Source organism: Meleagris gallopavo, chromosome 19 (genome assembly GCF_905368555.1).
Source record: "Meleagris gallopavo chromosome 19, MGAL_WU_HG_1.1, whole genome shotgun sequence".
Lineage (NCBI taxonomy): Eukaryota > Metazoa > Chordata > Aves > Galliformes > Phasianidae > Meleagris > Meleagris gallopavo.
Window position 1 is genome coordinate 6,857,885 of NC_139422.1, and position 20,909 is coordinate 6,878,793.

General features: G+C 48.3%; 1 protein-coding gene across 3 annotated transcripts in view; it reads right to left on the reverse strand.

The window, feature by feature from the left end:
- Nucleotides 1-20,909, reverse strand: part of VAV2 (vav guanine nucleotide exchange factor 2) — a 100,511-nt gene that overhangs the window by 19,718 nt on the left and 59,884 nt on the right. For all 3 annotated transcript variants that reach the window (XM_010720980.2, XM_010720981.2, XM_019621497.3), the window contains exons 3-8: nucleotides 18,489-18,547; nucleotides 9,051-9,119; nucleotides 4,148-4,250; nucleotides 2,454-2,552; nucleotides 1,248-1,316; nucleotides 587-687 (exon numbers count right to left, since the gene is read on the reverse strand). In XM_010720980.2, the coding sequence (XP_010719282.1) occupies nucleotides 587-687; nucleotides 1,248-1,316; nucleotides 2,454-2,552; nucleotides 4,148-4,250; nucleotides 9,051-9,119; nucleotides 18,489-18,547 (500 nt within the window). The remainder of the gene's footprint in view (nucleotides 1-586; nucleotides 688-1,247; nucleotides 1,317-2,453; nucleotides 2,553-4,147; nucleotides 4,251-9,050; nucleotides 9,120-18,488; nucleotides 18,548-20,909) is intronic.

The window sequence follows — 20,909 nt, forward strand, 5'->3', positions numbered from 1 at the left end:
TGGTTTAATCACGGTGAAATAAAACCCTGGCATGAGTCCACAATGAATCAGGCCTTTGATTAGTATTAAGAATATTAAAGACTTTTATTAACCTTATCTTTGTGTCCTGGGACACTCCTCCTTGCAGCTGCCAAAACACAGAACCTATTATGTTTGCAAAAGCAACTTTCACATTTACTCATCATGCACTGGATGCAGGACAACACCAGTGCCAGACATGACTTTTTTTATAGCTAACCCTTGCTTTGATCTAACCAGACAGATGTCTCCAGCAAGGACAGATCCTGCCCTCGAGCCCCTGCAAGGTTTGCAGGAGGAGACAGCACTAAAGCCCATGAAGGTGAGGAGGCTTTGCTCTGTTCTGGTCCACCACAAACGTAACGTCCCCACCTTTATCCCCTCCCAGCCACCTCTGTCCACATGTTGTATTTAAGTGCAGGCACCTGGTGATGCTACAGCACCTAGCTGCTGAACGACTGACAGGAAACTGCTGTGCTGAGATGCACACGAGGTCCGAAATGGGTCCTGCAGTTCAAAGCCCTGATTTGTTAAACTGGAGTTGTCTGAAGGCTGTGTTTCCTTTTACCTCTCTTTGAATTCCAGAAATACTTTAGCCAGGCTGCTTCCTCCAGACATCATAGAGACATCGATGGCTCGCAGGAAATTGAAATGCACTTTAATTAGGTCCTAAAACAAAGAAACAATCAATACTTTACACAAACCCAAAGCGAGTGGGCAAACAGAAGGGCACGCTCACCTCTTCCTCAGGCAGTCATGCTCTCTACACAGCTGATTTTAAAATAAGCCATCCTAGTGAGGGCAGCCCTACACGGCCACGACCATAAGGTGCAATGTGGGACCAAAGCAGCTGTGTGCACTGAAACCCCCTGTCCGTGGCTACTGGCCCAATGTACTGGGCCAATGGAGCCCACGGTGTGCTCAGCCCAGTGAGGGCTCTGTGCTTCACTCCATCCTGCATACCCATCAGGCTTTAATTCTGCAACAACCCAGCTATCTTCCCAAAGCACCGCTGAATACTTTGTAAAACACGCACAGGTGAAGGCTCAGGTCTGCAACATCCACCTCAAACAATTATTTCCTTACCTAGAGTTTATATAACCCCTAACTTTAAAAGGAGCACTAAAAATATCTTTTAAAGCCACTCAGCACACAAAGGGCTGAACCTAGCCAGAAGAACACACCAAGAAACAAAAAGAGCAAAGACTGAAAGCAGTTTGTGCCAATACCTCCAAATTGATGAAGATAGCTTCCATGTCTTGTGGGGTCAGTACCAGCTTCAGTGGGTTCATGTAATTCTGCAAGAGGCAAAGGAAAGGGGATTGGAAGTTGAGAGTGAATGAGTGTGTTTGGTTTTTCTTGTTTGTTTGGGGTGTATATTTTTAATTTCTTTATGATGAATCTGATGGACTCTCCACCACATTGCAATCCTCAGCTGCAGCTGTGAGGAGCTCCGAGTTATCTCTTCAGCTCTTTGTATCACTCACAAGAGTTTTGCCCTTGAAAAAGAGCAGCTGATACAATTACATTGGAAATGCCTTTCTGGACAAATACCTGCATTTCTTTTAACTACAAAAAGCCCGGATGCAACGCTCTGCAGCCAGCACCCCGCAGCCCATAATATGCCACTGGAACCTGCTACACCTCCACAAGCCTTTGGGAAGGATATCAAAGCAGCAACCTGACCAAAACAGAAGGTTTATGACTACTTTCAAAGAAAAACCACTATTTACACACATCAGGATATTTGCTTGGAAAATGGGAAACGTCATTTGATTGCGCTCGGGTTGCAGATGGAGGCAAACCATTACAAAAAGGGGAAACAAAAGCGTTGGGGTGATGAGAAACCTGTTTCATTTTTCCTATTGTTCTCTATTCCTGCCACTTTCCTTGGAGCCAAAATCACCTCCGGGCTCTGGCAGCACCCACAGTTCCACCATTCATTTTATTTTCAAAGGAAGGCCCAACCATCGTTTATCAAAACCAATTAAAACCCAGGAACTCAAGCAGCACGTTACTTTTAATCCAATTAGTTTCAATGACAAATCAGAGCAGCTTCAGCACTTCTAAAAAGAGCCCAGAAGAAAGGAACCGTCGAATCATTCAGCAGCAATCAAAGCAGCAATCTTATCAGCGAGACGACCCGGCTGCATGGAGCTGGAGCTCATACCCAGGGGTAAAGGGACAGAATATGGAATATTTCAGTCTATTTCCAATATGCAGCAATCAGAAAGAAATACACTGCTTGGCTCTGACCGCATGTTTGTTCTTGTTAGGATGGGTTTCCCATCTCCTCCTCCTGCTGCAGTTTTACACGCGAGCTTCGATGCTGCTCTGTCACATCAGCCCATGCAACGACCACCACAGCACGACTAATGCAGGACTGAGCGATGAGGTGGAAGGGTTTGGCATTGAAAAGATGGCTCAGCGCTTACCTTCTCTATGTCTTCGAGTGTTTTGTAGTATTTGGCCTCTGTCTCTTGGATTTCTAGCAAACAGCAATTCCTTTTGTCATCTTCTGTCATGCCCATTTTCTAGAGAAATTTAAGACAACGCATGGTCAGAGTCTGAAGGGTGGCACAGCTCCAGTTCTGCCTCCAGTGCTGGCACAGTCAGAACAAGTGCAGGTTAGGAAAGTCAGAGGAGTATTGTCATCGGTTTAGGTTAAAGGAAAGAATTTTTATCCAAAAAACATAGGAAGAAACCTCGGCTCTGCTATCCAGTATGTTGCAGCACCGACAGCACTGCCTTTTTTCCATTTATAACAACTACATCATCAAAGATTATCAGCTAAAGAAGAAATGAGAGATAAATGCTCTTTTCCTCTCTCTGGTTTTTGTTTTGTTGTTTTGGTGTTGGTTTGTTGGTTTGTCGGGTTTTTTTTTTTCCTTTTTTTTGCTTAAGATGAAACTCACAGCAGAGCCTAAATGGGTCATAAATAATATGTTAGACTTATACAAATCCCCTGCCAGGGCTGCCAATTCTCATGGTTTTAGGTCAGATCTGATCATACATACATGATTTTTCTTAAAGCCTCAACTCCTGGAGCTGCTCTTCTCACCCTTTCATTTGCAAAGAGGGGTTGAGAACACGTGCTGGGAGGTGTTAGGGTTTGGGAGGTGATTAATGACCATGCACAGGAATGATCATCCTCTGTACACCATGCTGGAACTCATGGCTTGGACCTATCAGCTGGATGGAACCCAGTATTTTAATTAATGTCTTACCTGCATGTATCTAATCTGAAGCATGCAGAAACACAAGAAACCAATTAGCATTACACACTTGCTATGGCAACAAAGCTTAAAAAAACCCAATATGTAGACAGGAACGTGGGTGATCATATTAAAAATAATCGTTCTTGCTTGAACACAGGGAGGAAAGGGAGCCAGAGCCACCGACCCAGCAATGTCCAAGAAAACACAGAATACTGCAGAGGACACAGTGACAAACTGCCCTCAGTGCCCCTAATGCTGCACCACCTGGCTGCTGGGCACCCACACGGTGGGACTACTGCCCTATTTTTGCCTTTTGTGGCAGAAATTCCTACCAAAACCTCTCCAAGTGGCAGCAGCCCTTGGGCCAACTGGTTTCTGCACCAGTAGCAAAATGGCAAAACCACTGGTGGCCAGTAGGCTGCTCTGGCACTGCCTGCAGGCAGCCCCATGTGCCTTGGCAAGGCTCCTTGGGAACATCTGCACCCAACTCTTGGCTCAAGGCAGGCTGATGGTGTGCACTGTCACAGTCCTTGCATTGCTTGCAGCCAGACCTGGGCACCAGTCTGCAGCCTCCCAGTGCCACCCAGCAGTGCCACATGCCTGGTGTGGGGGGGATCTGTCACTGAGCTTGTTTTGCTCCAGGCAGCTGCGCTCCGCTGCCGTCTGCCGTTTGCAGGCAGGAGACAGTAATTAGAGTTTACACGAAGGTGGCAGATATTCGGAGGCTGGCAGACAATTTGGAAGCTCACACTGTGATGGAAAGCTCCTCCCAGCTCTGTGCCAGCAGAAATCAGGGCAGCCCTTCTCTTCCTTGCCGCATTCCCCATCATTCACGGATTCCTTCATTTATTTAATTTTATCCTCTTCCTTCCCCCTCCATCACAGCTCTAAAAACAAACGTAAAGAGTTACCATGGGCTGCTGAACTTCCACCCGGATGATATCTTCGTAGATATCATCGCCTTCATCTTCACAGGGGACGCAGTCATAAATATCCTCCCCCAGGTCGTGCTCACTGCAATGAGAAGGAGAGAGACCGTGGGGTAACAGGGAGGCACATTGCTGGCATGGAAGGGAGAAGCCAACGATGCTCATTGCTAGGGAGGGAGAGCAACCATGGCAATAAGAGAAGCCCCCAGACTGTAAGCTGCCATCGAGAGGGGACATCAGAAGGTGATGGTGCTCAGTACTTCACTGCCACACGAGTCTTTACAAAGTCCCCCAGAGGTCTGTGAAGTCCTACAGCTCTTCTGAAAATCCAACCCGCCACAAGTACCAATTAACAACAATAATTTTAGAGCTCAAGATCTACAGGTGCAGATCGCTAACAGCACCAACCAGTCAATCCCATGGGATCAGGACAATGTGAAGCACTGGAATATCAAACAGCTTTCACACATTTTGCAAACGAACTCTTTCAACACGGGCATTAATTACATACAAATATGTTGAGGTGTAAAGCTGTGCTCAAAGCGTAGCGCTCACCATTTCTACATCACACAGCACTGAGCAGCAGAGCACATCTGTCTGCAAAACTAGGCTTTATTTCTTTTCTAAATGCAGCTCTTTCTATTTTTAAAAGCAGATTTATTTAATAAAAGTTTGGGGATTTTAAATAAATTCACTGGCATGATGTATCCATCCCGTTCTTCCATAGTGATGCATTGCAGCTGCTGTAATAATGCCCACTAATAGCTGGTGATCCATCTTCCCCTTCCCAAGCGTTGCCGTCACTGTTATTATCTGTACCAATATTTATATTCTCAGCTTCTCTCCTCATCCAGAGCAAGTAACTCCTGCTTCCTGATTAATCTTCCCTTCTCGGAGTGCTGGCTGCCTCTCCATACATCATTTCCCTGCTCAAAGGGCATTAGGAAGCGTATGGTTGAGTTGGCCAACGCATCCCTACAGGTTGACATCAAACCTTTACCCCAAGACCAAAACGCAGACAGCTCCCACACCCTAGGGCCAATTGGAAAGATGCTTTTATCTCATCTTTGCTGGATGGAGCCTTGTTTATGAATGTACATCTCTGTGTATTGCTGACAAGCACCAGAGCATGCTGGTGCCCAGCCAAGTGGCACGGAGCAGCTCTCTCGGAGCAGCCTGCCCAGCTGCTGGCACCGCTGCTCTGCATCACTCCATCTCTCATATTTTGTCTGCCAGAAGTGAAAATATGCACTGCTCACACCCTATGATTAAACCAGAGAACAGGCATTGGGTCATTTTTGACAGCAGCAAACTATGAGCGCTCCAAATTTTAAATGCTGGAAGGAGTGGGAAAGCAGGGCAGGTATTTAGAGCATTTATCATGGCAATAGGCTCAGCATCCCATGCTACACACTGCCTATACAACTTGAGCAAGGTCCAGGGTGTAATTTGAGGTCAGATCCTCTTTTCTGTCTTCACCAGGAATTTACACCTTCACTAAGAGCAGCAGACTCTGAGAGTTATCCATAGGGATCAGAGCCTGGATTTGGAGGTTCATGGAGAGCTCTGGGGTAAGGAAAGGGATTCTGTCCTCCTTTCAGAGCCAACACCAGTGTTTGCAATTACTGTTATTAGGATGAATATAACCATCTTTGGGCTGGCAGCATCTTGCCCAGCCAAGGAAGCTCATTCAAGGCAAAAAGAGTAAAAAGCTTTTCTTATGTAAGGCAGTGTGAGGCAAAAGCAGTGCTGCTGGCTGAGCTTTTCCTCCCTGGCAGTGACTGCTCTGTGCAAACGCCCTCCACCACAATGAACCAACCGTGCCAAAACCACCCACACCACAGCACTGCTTCACTCTGCTGATGAAAAACCCAGAGCCACCAGGATGGGCAAAAGGAAGAGGGAGAAGGAGCTAAAATAAGACATCCAACAACCAAACCCAAACTCCCAGCCCTGTGGGCAGGACAGTGGAACTTTACAATCTCAAAAATGAGCCTCAAAGAGTTATAGCAATGAATGTAACCTTAGGGACAGCCCAAGCAGGACACAAAAATCGGGTGATGAAGAAGAAAAGATGTGTGCAAGTGGTATGGCTTGAGCGTCCTGGACCACAGAGCAATCTATTTAACTGGCTGGCGTGTGTGGTTTTTCCAACACAAGAAAATAATGAGAAAAGTGGCAGCTAACTTATCATCTCACCTTGGCTTCTCAATTCTTTTTTTTCTATTTTTGTTTTTTTTTTTTTTTCTTTAATGCATTTGAGAGATTCTGCTGATCACATCATTGCTTTGGGAGATACAACAAAGGTACGCAGGTGACAGCAGGGAAAGAAATACAAGAATGTAACAAAGGAGACCATGGTGGGGGACAGCTTATGGATCAGGCCCGTGCCCAAATGAATGGCGTCGTTTGGACAGAAGTTCTCGCTTTTAAGGAAAGAACCAGCAGCAGCCAGCCCTCCCCATCTGCCCCATTGCTCCCAGGCTGCCATCTGGCCAATGGCTGAGGATGGGGAATCAGAGAATTTGCTCATTCCCCTGAGAGCCTTTTAGTTCCCCCTCCCCTTTCCATCACCAATTGTTCTTTAAAAAAAGATAAAATAAATAGTTATCTCCGTGAAATTGTCTGCAATGACCTCCTGGATGGGCAGCCCAGTGTTGGTGACAGGATAATCTATATGGAAAATGTGCCCTGCCCCAAAGGTGGGAGCAAGGCACCAACATCCTCTGCACCCAGCAGGCTCCCATGCGCTGCCTGTGGGCACACAGCTCGCTTCTGCACTTTGCTTCTCGTGGACAAATCCGGTTGCTTCTGACTCCAGATCTGCACTTCCGTCGCAAGCTTGTTCATAATTGGAATGCTTTGCTGAGCAGGAATTAACCCAAAATATCAGCCACAATCAGAAAACCTCACACCAGTCCCCAGAACACTGTGATATCGCAATGAAAAGTGAAATACCAGAGGGCAAAAATAACCCCTTGGGTAACTTGCAGTATCTGTGCACAGATATCAGCACAGAGATGTGGGGGTGCTTCTTTTGCAAGTGAGAAGATTGCTGCGTGTGGCTTTGCTGTTTGGTAGCAATAGATTCCACGCATTTTGGGTCACTTTACTGCTTGCTGTGCAAACCATTTCCTCGCCTCTGACATGACATTTGGGACACACTCACCTCCCCAGGGCTGCTGGGTGATGAGCAATACGAAAAGCAAAGCTGCTGGGGCGGACTGAGTCACTCCCAGCCCATGAATGATGCCCTTGTTCTGCTGCTTCGAGATGGGCAGCTGCTAAGAAAGGGTTCTCTCATGCAGCCCCGTGCTTTGCCAGCATGCCAAACGGGTGCCCAGAGCAAGTAGCAAGCTGCAGAGAAGCTTCCTTGCAGAGATGCTCCTTTATCAGGGCAGGAAGGGGCTCATGAGGCTCTGCAGGGTTATTTTTCCTGTTGCAGATGAATGATATCTCCGTCTTGTAGGCTGTGCCTCTGCACAACAGAGCACTGATTTCTATGAAGGAATTTGAACTATCCCCACATTTATTTACACACTCCTTTCCCCACTGCTCCCATGTGATGGTGTAAAGAGGAGCTGAATAAGAATGGGCTCAAGCGAAGGGATGAGGAGCAGCTGGAGCAGCTCTCAGCCTCTCAGACCCCCAACGCATGCAGCATCCCATCCCATTGCCCCGGGCTGCTGCAATGACAGCCAGCAGCAAAGCAGTTAGAGGCAAAAATCCACACGGGTCAGTGCAGAATAACCTGCTGCAAGGCCAAGTCAGCTTGTGCACAAACGTTTCTCATGTGTGCTCATGTGTGTGAGAATGAGGCATTTTAAAACTCCACGTGAAAGGGATTTTGAGACTTTGGGGGGAGTGGGGGGTTGAAGAATGCTATTCTTGAAAGGATCCTTTTATAAGTTAAAGTTGTATTAAACTGCAGCAGTTGGGACCAAACCACAAGCAGGGGATGGCAGTATCCTGTGTTCCTGTGCTGGCAATTTATGATTTACTTTTGTAATAACCGAAGCCATAAGGAACTCATTGGATTAAGGAGCTTATTATTTATGTTGTGGAACGATAATATTTAACTGCGTAAATCCGCACATCCACCCATATGGATTCTCTCTACGTATGAAACAGAGTGCACTTCATCAGCACAGCCCTGGCCCTGCCAGAGCCAGGGGGAATACTGCCATCGAATTCCAATTGGGCCAGCACTTCAGCAGATACATTTTAGTTCAAGGTTGTTTAAAAGCCTGTTATATCACCAACACAGCTCAGGGCAGCAAATACAGGCACCGAAGAGGCAGATAAATATAGATGCAGGATGCCAACCAGAGCACGTAGCGCTGTGTGCGAGGGACTGGCACGGATTTGGGGCATCCCTATCCCAGCAAAGGGTTCTCTACCTCCCAGCAAATGGCTGCTCTACCATGCACAGAGGGTGCTGCACGCCTTGGTGCATTCACCTAGTTTTGCAAACTGGGCTGCTTGCAAAAATATACATCACACAGGTGTGTGTAGTGCACCACACAGGACCTGTGTGGGTTATTCCCCAACACAGAAGTGCTTGGAACCCACTGCAGGGTTTGCACCCAGGGCTTCTGCAGCTGAAGAGGCCCAGCAGTTGGATTAGGATTCAGTATAGGGGGTTTCCCAAGGGCTTGACCCCACTGAGCTGCCCCATAAACCCAGTCTGACTCACAGAGACATCTCCCAGGGCTCTATGTGGGAAAGCACAGACTATCATAAGAGCCCAACAAACTCCTGGCACGACGATCAAAGCAGCCAGCCTGCCTCTCCAGCTCCACTGTCAGACTTTATCAGACTTTGCTGGAATTAAATTGCAACTTTTCCCATTGCTTGCCCTCCCCCTGCAAAGGTGAGGACTCACTCAGCCAGCTCCTCCAGGCTCCGGTACACATCATCATCATTCTCCGTGGTCTCCTCTGAAGGGAATGGCCTGCAAAAGAGATGGGCACAGTGTTACTGGTGCTCCTGAACCCCAGTGAACTCAGCCTGGCCCGGAACATTGTGCCAGACAGGGCTGGTTCCCGAGCAAAATATATATTGCAAACACATTTGTTTTTATCGAGGCATCAGGACATTGTCTTGGCTGCAGTGAGGAGCTGCACCACCCAGCAGCATCCCAGGCCCTGCACAAACAGCCTGCTAGGAAATCAGTCCGCATCCAGTAAGTCTTCATAGAATCGCAGAGGTTGGAAAAAAAACATATGAGATCATCAGGACCAACCCCAACCCATCCCCACTGACCATGTCCCCAGGTTCTGCATCTACGTGTGCCATGAACACCCACGGGGGTGGTGATGGCTTTGTTGGGATGGAGGAAACTTCAGAAAAGCATCGCCAGCAGTGAGTCCCATCAGGACCAGGGCGAGGGAGTCCTTATAAAAGCAGGGCTCCCTCATATTAGCAGCGCTGCAACAGCTGAAAGAAGCTAAAACACTGGGGGGACAGAGAAAGGACACCAGAAGGGCAAAAGGAAGGGGGGGAGGGAAGTGGATTAAAAAGAGAAAGGGAGAGGAGTGGGGGGAAAAGCAAGAATTCCTTGGCTTGTTCTGAAGTAATAATCAAATAACGTACTAAGGAGATGAAAAATATTGCTTTAATTAAAGGCAATGTATTATTGCTGGCACGGGGCCCTGGCTTCGTGGGGCTGGATGCACCTTGTGACACTGACCGCATGCAAACCTCCTGCTCCTCCATGCTGCCCCCACGTGTGCCCTCCTTCCCTGCCCTCCCACCTTCCATTTCACCATAGATCACCTCCCCTGAAAGATTTAATACACGGCCTGGCCAGAGCCTGAATTCGCTGGGTGGGGATCCAGCCTCCAGCATGAATTTGCCTTGCTTTGGTGAGCAAGCTATCTCCAACCAGGCACAGGTGCCAGGGGCAAGGATGGGGATAGAGCGATGGGGCCGAGAGATGGGGCTGTGCCATTTGGGATCACCCCTGTGCCCCAACCCTCAGCACCAACTGCAGCACTGCAGCACCTGCACAACCCAGGGGGAGAGGAGAAACCAGAGGTGACCTCTGCTTAAGTATCTCTGGTTAAAGAAAAAACAAGAACCCACCAAGAGGCACGACCTACTTTCTTCTAAATGCTAAATGTTTAGCTTTTCATTCCTATTTCCTTCTCCAGCATTCACCATGGCAGAACAAAAGTTAAAGAGCTATAAAGAACATTAAAATCACAAAACCATAAATCTGGGCTGGAGGTGTAATCGGGTGCTGCGATAAAACCCCCTCGTGTAAGGCACAGAGGCAGCAAAGAGAAAAATATTTCCTAATGAGAGTTTCTGGGAGACGGCAGCTTCACAAGGAGCCCTCACCTTGACCATGGGCAGGAGAAGAATTAATAACCTGAATCTCTGCAATGTAATGGCTAGATAGATAGATAGAATGCAATTAGGAGGTCACAGCAAAGAGAAGATTACAAAATGAACCATCTAAAATTCGGAGCTGAAGGATGGCCATTTGGAGGATGCCTTGGGTTTGCACTTTGCTCTCCCCAGCTGCCCGTGCAAAAGCCACACGTGGTTCCAGTGATGCTCCCCCTGCTTGTGCCATGGGAGCAGAGCAGTCATCTCACCCATGCTACCTATGACCAGTCTGAGTGCAGTTATTTAACAAAAAAATAGTAAAATAGCTGATACCTTGGAAATAAAGCACACAAAGAGTTTGTGATTCCCTACAAAATCCTCACAGACCTCCGGGTGTGTTACTCTCCATCAGCAGTATTAACTGCAATAGCTGGAAATGTCCAACAGTAATGAATAAGATACTTTGACATCGCTGAAAGCCAGCAGTTTTGCGGAGTTCCCAAATTGTTAAGGTTTGTTTGAAAACAAATCTCTCATTTAGAATCATTATTTAAGCACTGGACTTTGTTTTTCAATCCATCACCAAAGAACACCTGCTGAGCCATTTATACTTCATGAATGAAGAGCAAAAACCCCAACACCAAACACTGCTGGAAAAAGCTCTTAAGGACCACATCACTCCCAGAGCAGAGCTCTTACAGACTGAGCCCGCTGCATCCAACAGCATCATTTCCAGAGATCAAAGAAGGAAACACAAGGAGGATCGATGCTATGTGTTTGAGAGCCTAACAGGGACGTTAAGACAAAGTGATTTGTCAGGGAGTTCAGCTTGATGACAAGAACCAGCACAGCTGATCAGTGCTGACACCCACTGCAGAGCATCCCTGTGATCTTACAAAGCATTCTGGCTGTATTCTGGGATGGGGAGCTCTCACACACGCACACCACGGAGCGCCCTGGAAACGCAAGGAAAGGCAGGAGGAGCAGCCCACGGGTGGAGAGCACCCCTAGGAGATAATTAGCAAATATTTCAGGAGGCATCTCATACACAAAGCTCTCAGCAGCTGCTCAGGTCCATCCCACACCGCATCCTCATCCCTGGTTCCACCGCACGGCCCTGGCCGTGGGGAAAACACAGCTCAGGGCTCTGCCTGCCCACTCCCTCCTCTGAATTATTTAAGGGGAATGAGGTAGGCTGCAGCTCTCCAACAGCAATAAGCAGGAAAATTTATTTATGAACATATCTCAGCATCTGGGCACCTTGTCCTAGCAACTGAAGCCAGCTGTTTGCCTCTGGATGCCATCAGAGAGAGTCAGGGATGGGGCAGCTTTACGCAGATGATTTTATACAGTAGCATCTTAGCTTCAAATCCATGTATGAGAGCAGGATGAACCCAGCACGACTAATCCTCTGTTTTCCCTCTCTCACCAGTCTGATTTCTGGAGGACAACAGCAGCCCAGTAACAGGGTGGAATAGTCCCACTCACAGCCCTCCCCAGGGACCCAATGGGCAGAGCTGTGATGCCACGTGCATCCTTAGCAAACACCCATGGGAGGTGGCTCAGCACTCACCAGGAGCTGGATGCCAGCATGTTAATCTTGCCCCATTTCCCCACGTCCAATGATAGCACTTCAGTGCTTTAAAAAAGGTATGTGACACCCATGAAACCTGAGCTGCTCCCATCTGCTGCCCCTTCTGCAAGGGATTTTGGAGTAAATGGAAAGGGACAGAGCCTGAAGCTGCTGCAAATGGGATTCTCCAGTTCTGTTGAGATGGATGGGGCTGTGCTGAGTGCTTCTGGCTCAGGATGTGGCAGAAAAAATACTTTCACGGCATGGTATCTATAACCACAAGGAGACCAGGAGTTGGATGCAATGATCCAATCCAAGGGACTTTATCGGTCCCTTCCAACTCAGGATATCCTATGAACCATAATTATGCCTTGCAGTAACTCGCAACCCCATGTCTGGATGTACAGATCCGCCAATGAGCCCTTTTGAAGCAAACATCATAGCAAGTCAGAAACCCTGCAGAAGCCCATAACTGCACCAAGGTTTTAGACTTCAGGCTTTCGGTGTCAGTTTCGGTGTTAAGTTAGCAGCTGGCCTCAGCTCCTCTAATTTTGGCCAAGTCTGACCCGTGGGACCCGCTGGCATGTCCTTGCACCATGTGCCATTTGCTTGAAGGACATGGGTTGTGAGTAGAGCCTTCATCCCAAACACCCAAACACATCCACCTGCACCCATGTACGACAAGAAACCCTCCCAGAGAACAAAACTAGAAGTGCTCAGACCTCATCTGTAGGATCCCAGCAGCTCCCTTTTCCTTGGTCATCAGCTGACACCCAAATGGATACCCCCAAGTTAATGTAGTGACCTAAGCACGAGTGCAGCTCTGCTCCAGTGCTCTGGGATGAGTACTGGCCACACAGCACCCCTCCTACAGATGGCTCTGTGTGCTATGGACCCTTCCCTAGAGAACAGCAAGTCACTGAATCACTGAATCATCCAGCTTGGGAAAGACCTCTAAGATCTCCAAGCCCAACCTGAACCCATCTTACTGTGCCCACTGACACATCCCTCAGTGTCACCTCTCCACGACTCTGGAACACCTCCAGGGATGGTGATTCCAACACCTCCCAGGTCCCTGACCACAGGACTGCCCCAGCACCACGGGTCACTCTTTGGCCATGGGCTCTGACACCCCTCAGGCTGACACACAGCACAACATTACATTAGCACAGCACTCGTGGGGCCGTCCAAAGAAAACCATGTGGCTTTGCAAGATGCTTGTGTGCAACTGGAAACGCATCCATCGTGGACTTCAGTGGGGTTAGAGGGATGAAACCAGCATTACTCAGAGCTACACCGAGGCGATGGGAGCTGACCACGTGACCCGAATTTCCCCAGCACTGCTCCCAGCCCATCCCTGGGCACATCCCTGAGCTTTGGTTCCCATCTGTGAAATGGGAACAAACCCAGGGAATGATTTTGGGAAAGTGCTGCGAGGCAGCTGAGAAGCACGCTATTAGTGTCCGTTAATAAAGCAGGGCGGAATCAATTCTCCCTGCAGAACAAGGCACATCGGAGCATACCAAAAGCTGCTGAATTTAATTAAAATCATGCTATTGTGTTACATTACTCATCCCTGGAAAGAACAGCCTCGTGCGGTGCCAAATTTTAGACATGTCTCCTGAAAAAAATTATGATTCGCTGTTATTTGTGGTCTGGAACTTGCAAAAAAATTCTCCCAAGATTAATTCTGATAGAAATTCAGTGAGGAAGCAGCAAGCTTTATTGTCAGATAATGTGAAGATGATGATTCTGCAGGAGAGCACTTCCAGCACTCGGCACAGCCCTCTGCACAGTGCCCACGGGTTAGCTGCACGCCCTGGGTTATCTTTAGCTCCAATCTGAACCAAATACTTCTGGAGACTAGGAGACAAGAAAATAACAGCTCGTATAATTTGATGTTTCAACACATTATCGCTTTTTCTTTTCTGAATTCCCACGTAGCAGCGCTTCGCTCTAGAAAGCAGCGCGATTTCGTCGTCACTTCAGCTCCACTTTGACAATGACAGATGGATGAAATCAAAAGGGGAATCCAGAAACATCTTTCCCAAAGAGAAAATAGAAAACTCTGCAGGCTAACAGTGCAAGATGTCTCAGCGTGGCACGGGCACAGGAGTGGTGCAGTCCTCGTCCCTGCAGGTGTCCTGGAACCATGGAGATGTGGCACTGAGAGATGTGGCCAGTGGGCATGCTGGGGTGAGTTGGGGTTTTTAAAGGTTTTCTCCTACTTTAATGATTCCATAGGGCAGGGAGCCTGATGGTAGCATGGCCCCCAATGGCAAGGAGCTGTGACACAGCAGCACACCCCCAGTTTGGCTGCAAAGCAGAGCTGTGTGCTTCAGGACTGGATCTTCCTTATTGCTGGTGTGGAGGGGGTGAGGGAAGCTGCTTTTATTAGCAGATGCTTATGGAGTGACCTCAGCGCTCCCCTGACCTACAAATCGGCTGCGCAGCAAAACATCTCAATGACATTTTTCAGACTCTCTTAGGAGCAAGTCTGTGTGGATACACGCTTGCCAAAATAAACCTGTTGGAAGTGTTTTTAGCTGGAAGAGAGCTGCTTTTAGCCAAGGACCCTGCTTATCACCGAAGGAAGAAGCTTTGGTCACTCTTAACGCAGCTCTGCTGGTGTCACAGGGAGCCACCCACAATCAACTCAGTGACTGTAAGCTCTGTGCCCAGACCTCAGCAGCTTTGTGCTGGTGAGGACTGGGGGCAGCCATGCACCAGGAGCTCAGGACACGTACGGATGGCTTCTGACAGCTCAGGTCATGCAGACACGTGTTTCAGGGCTGTACCCCAACCCCAGGAGCAGAAGCATCCCTATGCATTTTCAAGGCACGGATCCTTTACGCAGCTTTCTAAACCTGTTTTATAGCAACACTTGAAGTGTGCGCAATGGATACACAACAGCAGTAAAAAATATAATGGGTAGAGTGCAATTACAGCGAGTGCACCGGCAATGAATAAAACAGTCCTTGTAAAAGCAGCCTTGCAAAAGAGCTTCTGCAACCACCTCCTCACCGCCTGAAGACACTCAGGCCTTAATCGTTAGCGACTTTAATTGCTCACGTTTTCACACCTGGATGGATCCGCTCCTGCACTGAGCCTCCATCCCCAGGGGCGGGGGGCCCACAGCCCGGCCACCACCAGCACAAAGCAACGCACCTATGTGACAAACGTGCCTTCATCCCCCATCCCCAGGGGAGCCCCAGCAGCCGTGTAGAGCACAGCACCCTCCTCTTCCCCCTCCTCCTCATCCTCCCCAGACGCAGCCACAGAGCAGAGCGCAGCAGCGTGACAAACGCGGTGGCCCTTCTTCCTCCCCATTTGCAAACGTTATAAAACCTGCTTTATTAACTGCAGTGCCTTCTGAAGAAAGTCACTTAAAGGTTCAGCTCATATATAAAGGACTTACTCAGATTAAGAACCTCAGTAAAAGGCCTTTGAACACACTGACTCCTTCCCGTTCTCAGATGGCTTCACTGCACGCATTAAAAATGCATGCAGGCAGCAGGAGCCAATATTCCTTCACCTCCTGCTTTGCTTGCATAGCTCTGCTTCCAGGAAAAACACATCTTGGGGAGATGACAAAACATTGCCCCCTGCTCGTGCTGAGCCCGGGGAGCTCGCCAGCACCAGGTGTGTGATGGCCTGAGTGCTCCTGGGCAGTGGGAACAACTGGGCTGCAGCAGAAAGGCTGAGAGAAAAGTTGTTAGAAGCAAATCCTGGGGTTTGCTTTTTTTGGGGGGTGGGGAACTGCAGCAAGATGTTCTGCTGTCTTTCAGAGAGAAGAAAGAAAACATGGAAAGGGAATGAAAACATGCTCAAAGGGGAACCTCAGTCAATATCCCCCCAACAATGCACTACTCCTGTCCGCTACAAAGTCCTCACACTGAACTTGGAGGCATTTAGTGCCAGCCACTGTAAGAAACAGCGTAATAAGACTCCATGGGCTGCAAGATAGGTCTGCAGGGGAAGCTCCAGGGGCTCTGGACCTGGAACAAAGCCTCCTTGATCAGAGCCAGGCATGGGTAGGCAAGGAGTGTGATGGTAACCTCCTCTTGGCTCTGCTGACCATCATCCAGACAGATGGAGAAGAGGATGAACACAAAAATGTCTCATCCTCAGATGATGGGTGATGCCTCAAGAGGATGAGCTTTTCCTTGTCCCCACACGCAGCCTTACAAAGCAACACATGGATGAAAACAGTGGGAAAAGGGCACTGCTGCATCACTGCAGAATCCGTGTTCCCAAACAAGATCAAATGTTGCGCACCCACCTCCATTCAACACGCTGCTTCATCCAAAAAAATCAACCTTATTTCCTCTGATTCTCTTTAAAGAGTGAAAATGGGCCCTCCAGAGAACTTCTGGAAGAAGCAGCTGAGGCCAGAGCAGAGCAGGAGATGTGCAGCACAGGCTGCAGCCGCACCATGGTGCTGAGCCCAGCACCCCGCACACAGCGCACTGCAGTCCAGATTGCTGCTTGTTTGGCTGCCTGCACCTTCCTAGGAAGAAGCACTTTGTCATCTCCACGTTGCTCTCCTGATAGCTATCTGATTTACTCTGCAAAACAGGGTTTTCTCTGGCAAGGTTCATGAATCCAGATATTATTAGACAGAATGACTATTATTTTCTTTTTTCACTGAATAGCATAGAAGATTGATTTTTATTTTCCTACCCTGCATGCCATGAAATCTATTTAAGGGGAAGTGATAAGGCTGGGGATTTATTTCATTCTTAGTTTACGCAATCCTGAATTCTTGCCCTTAAAACACAGATCCACGTCCATGCTGTAGGGCTGAAGACCACACAGTCCATATACGACCCTAATTGCGCTGGATTTGCCACGTTCTTTGAGCACCATGCCTAAGCCAGCAAGATTTTTCCCATTTATTCCAATGGCAGCATGTTCCCAAGGCTGGGGACCTGGTGGCCAGTCCCTCTGGGGGCTGAAGCTGCTGCTCCTTCCCACAGAGCAACTTAATTCATCTGCAATTAGCTCATCGTTGGGGCTTCTAAGTAATCATCTCACAAAGGAAAGGGCTCTCACACTGCAGGGATGGGGTGATGGGAAGGAACAGCCCAGTGGGGGATTTTCATGCCATGGTGTTTTCTGTTCTGACAATAGAGCAGAGGAGCAGGGTTAATTCGCAGGGAAAACAGAGTTATATGCAAAGCCCCACTAAGCCCTGTGCTATTCTTGTGTAATTACGGTGCCAGAGGCTTCTGAGATAAGAGACTGGAGCAAGGACTGTAAATGCTGTAAAGATGAATGAGAAAAATCAGCACATTCACAACAGACACATCCCAGCCCTGCCCTGCATCCAGCACCAGGTCTGTCCCTAACAGCAAACAGCCCCTAACTCACAGCATGCCTCTATTCCTCAACCTCTGCTCCCCCACTCCGGGTGGGATCTGTCAGATTTGTGCTTAACAGATGGGAAGACTCAGAGTTTGTTTTACACGTGAAAAGCTGTTCCCCCTCCGGCGATATCAGCAGAGGGAAAATAACACGAGATGCTAAGGAAATAAACTCCAGGGGGGAGAAGCGTGGTGTGGGGTGGTTGGCACGGGATGGGAGCAAAAGGGGGGGGGTGAGGACAGGATGTGGCCCCACATCTGGTTATGTTTGCTGCCATAGAATGATGCTGTGCTACACCCTAAGCAGAACAGCAGCATGACAAGGTCTGTGGTAAGAGCAAGTGTTCTACACAGCTCAGTGCGAGGGGAGGGGAAAAAACACTGATAGAAGTAGAAATAAAAAAGAAGGAAAGGTTCACGAGGTTGAGAACTCTTCCCAGTTAAATCTCTTCCTAATGAGAAGATGTTCCCAGATTTGTAACATAAACGCACACAAACAAGAAAATCGATGGCAATCAATTTGTAGCAGGCTGAACGGAGATGCAGGTCATGGCTCTGCTCAGCAGGGCTGTTTGCTTTTTGGAATTCCTCCTCCCTGACTCCCTCCCACGAGCAGCTCCAGCAACAAGGCAGCTCTGCCTGCAGCATTTATCAGCCCTGCTGCACACACGGTGCTCGGGTGCCTTCCCCAAAGGCAGGAAGGCATTGCCCAGCTGCAGGGCACTAAGAGCCCACTTGGTCTGCAAGGCAGCAGTCCTGAGCAAAGCCTCCATGGAAAGGAGCTGCACCCCACCCTGCTCCCTGCCCAGCACTGACTCATGGCTTCTCCACTTGTTATTTTTGCAAGCCACTCCTGAGCAGCTGGCAAGGTGCTTTTACAAGTACCCTGCCTATGTCCCAACGGCATCCTCGGTGTCTGCTTAACCCTGATTTATCCCAGTCACACTAATGCTTCCAGAAAGCCTGGTGTGATTAAACACTATGAGTCTGTGCAGAGAGAGGGAGAGGTAGAAACAATATTTAAGGCATCGTATCAAAAGGATCTTACCTAATTCCTTTGGTTTGAGCAATACTGTGGAAGGAGAGTCTGGATACTGCAGAGATCACCTGGAAATGAGAAAAAAAAAATCCTCATTGAAGACAGAGGTCAGTTTGTTGAACACCTTCTGCTCTGGGTGGCTGTGCTCCGTTCCTCAGTGTGTTACAGCATGAGGTTGGCTGGGCACCATCACAGCCAACGCAGCCTCTGCTTTTACCTCTGAGCACAAAAGACATCCAGCCTTCAGCTATACAGACACCATGCAACGGCATCGCCCCAGGAAACCCCATCCTGCAGCTCATGTAATAGATTCATAGAGTCATTAAAGTTGGCAAAGACCTCTAAGATCATCCAGTCCAACTATCAACCCATCTCCACCATGCCAGATCTGCTCCATTAGGGTTTACGTAACGCAGAGTACCATTGGAAAAAATATATTTTTTACTTCGTATTTTATTTCTACAGACTTGTAACTCCTTCCATCTCTTTCCACCGAGATGGTGATGTTATTGAGGCAAACCTTCCAACACTGAAAGATTTTGACTACATGCACTCCAATACCAATGCACCCTCAGTCTGTCAGGGATGAGTGCAGCCCATTGCCTTCTTCTGGCAGAAAGCAACCAGAATGGCTTCAACATGGAATATTTCCATCGGCACTGCCATCAAGAACAGTAAGGCCATGAGCTGGTTCTGAGAACTGTCTTTTATTTGACGTAAGCTCCTGTTTTAATTGCTACGCAGAATTTTAAGTGAAGAAAAACAAAGAACTGTTTCAGTCACGCACGGATCTAAACCATGTCTTACCCTTGCTCCTATTCACCATTTATCAAAGCCAGAATGAAAAGATAAACCTATTATTTCTGGAATGGTTTCCTGCCCACTGGAATGAACAGAGATGTGTGACTGGGACACAGATAAAGGGCTGCAGGATGGGTCCCTGCTGCCCCCAGCCCCACAGCTCCCTGTTGGGCAAAGAACCCATTGGGCTGGGACCACCAGAAGCTGCCCAGCACTCGGCAGTGCTCAGAAGGGACCTCCTGGCTTTTCAAAAAGGAGCTGCCACACTTTGGCCTTTCCCAGCTGACTTTCACTTGGAGAACTGAGATACTGAATTATTCAACAAGGCAAATGAGCCTGTGAATTGTCAAAGCTTGGCCAAGAAGCGATCATCGAGGGGCATCCAGCACTGAAGGGAGCCGCAGAGCAACAGGGGATTCTCCTCTCACCTCAGACCCTCCACTGTCCACCATGCATTGCTTCTAATGGGGCGTTAACAAAGCATCCTTATTTATTTCTTATTTTAATAAGATGTTACCCCTGACAGTTCCTTCTAGTCAAGAGTGCACGAATAAGGGATTTTTTAATTAGACAAAACATCATTTTTGCCATGGCTATCAAGAGCCTATTTTGGCCTATTTCTCACTCTTTGGAGATCGTTTGGATAGCAACCACAGCACCATCCCTGTTGGCCTGGTTTTTACAGCGATGCCCTGGAGCCACTGATGGGGGACTATGAACACTGAGCAACTATAAGAGAAAGCATAAAGTTCCTCACTTTGCTGTAATATAACAAAAAAAGGAGCACAAGCAAAAGTTGATCACTTCTAGAAAAGGAGTTCCAGCCACGTGCCCTGCTGCCAACAAGCTGCGGGCATCAGCTGGTGAGATTCCCATCTCTGCTTTGGACAAGCACTGAACCAGCCACCATCTCCTAACAGGTCTCAACCCCCAAACTGTCAGCAACTTTGAGGACCTTAGTGCCCATTTTACCAAATCCCTCTGTGCCCTCTAGCATCACCAGTTTGGGAGAGGAGGTGGAACTGAGCTCGTTAGTGCCTTTGGGATCACTGAGGCAGACCAGAGGCACTGCATTGTGCCTGCTGTGTGTGAGCAGTCCCAGGGAAGTCCCAGTCTCCTCTGCAATCTATTATTAGACTTGCACAGCACAAAAATCAGTGTGTGAATCAGACAGCTACGCTGTGGGTTTGACTTCCAGGGAAACGTAAGAGAAAAACACACTCTTCTCTACAGCTATGCTTCTTGCTTTGCTCTTTCATGAAAAGCTCCAATCTCTGAGCATCTCTGCACATCAAAGCCTGGCACCTGGCTCCAGCAATGAGCTCAGGTACTAAGCAAAGCAACCCACTTTCCAAGAGGGATTTGGTACAGAGAGCTTCCACGAAGCCTGGCAGCTCCAGAAACACAGCTGAGCAGAGGTGGGTTGGCAGCAGGGAGGTCTCTCCCAGTACAGCTCCTGCAGGTTGGAATGGGGAACAAGGAAGCATCATCCAGCACAGCTCCACCAGCCCCCAGCCCAGGCAGCACAAAGCACCGTTTGAGGAGAAGTAATCCTCTCAGTTTCAACAGGATTAAACAACATTCTTAAAAGTAAGTAAATCCTGAAGTGTTTGCTAAACTGTGTCTCAT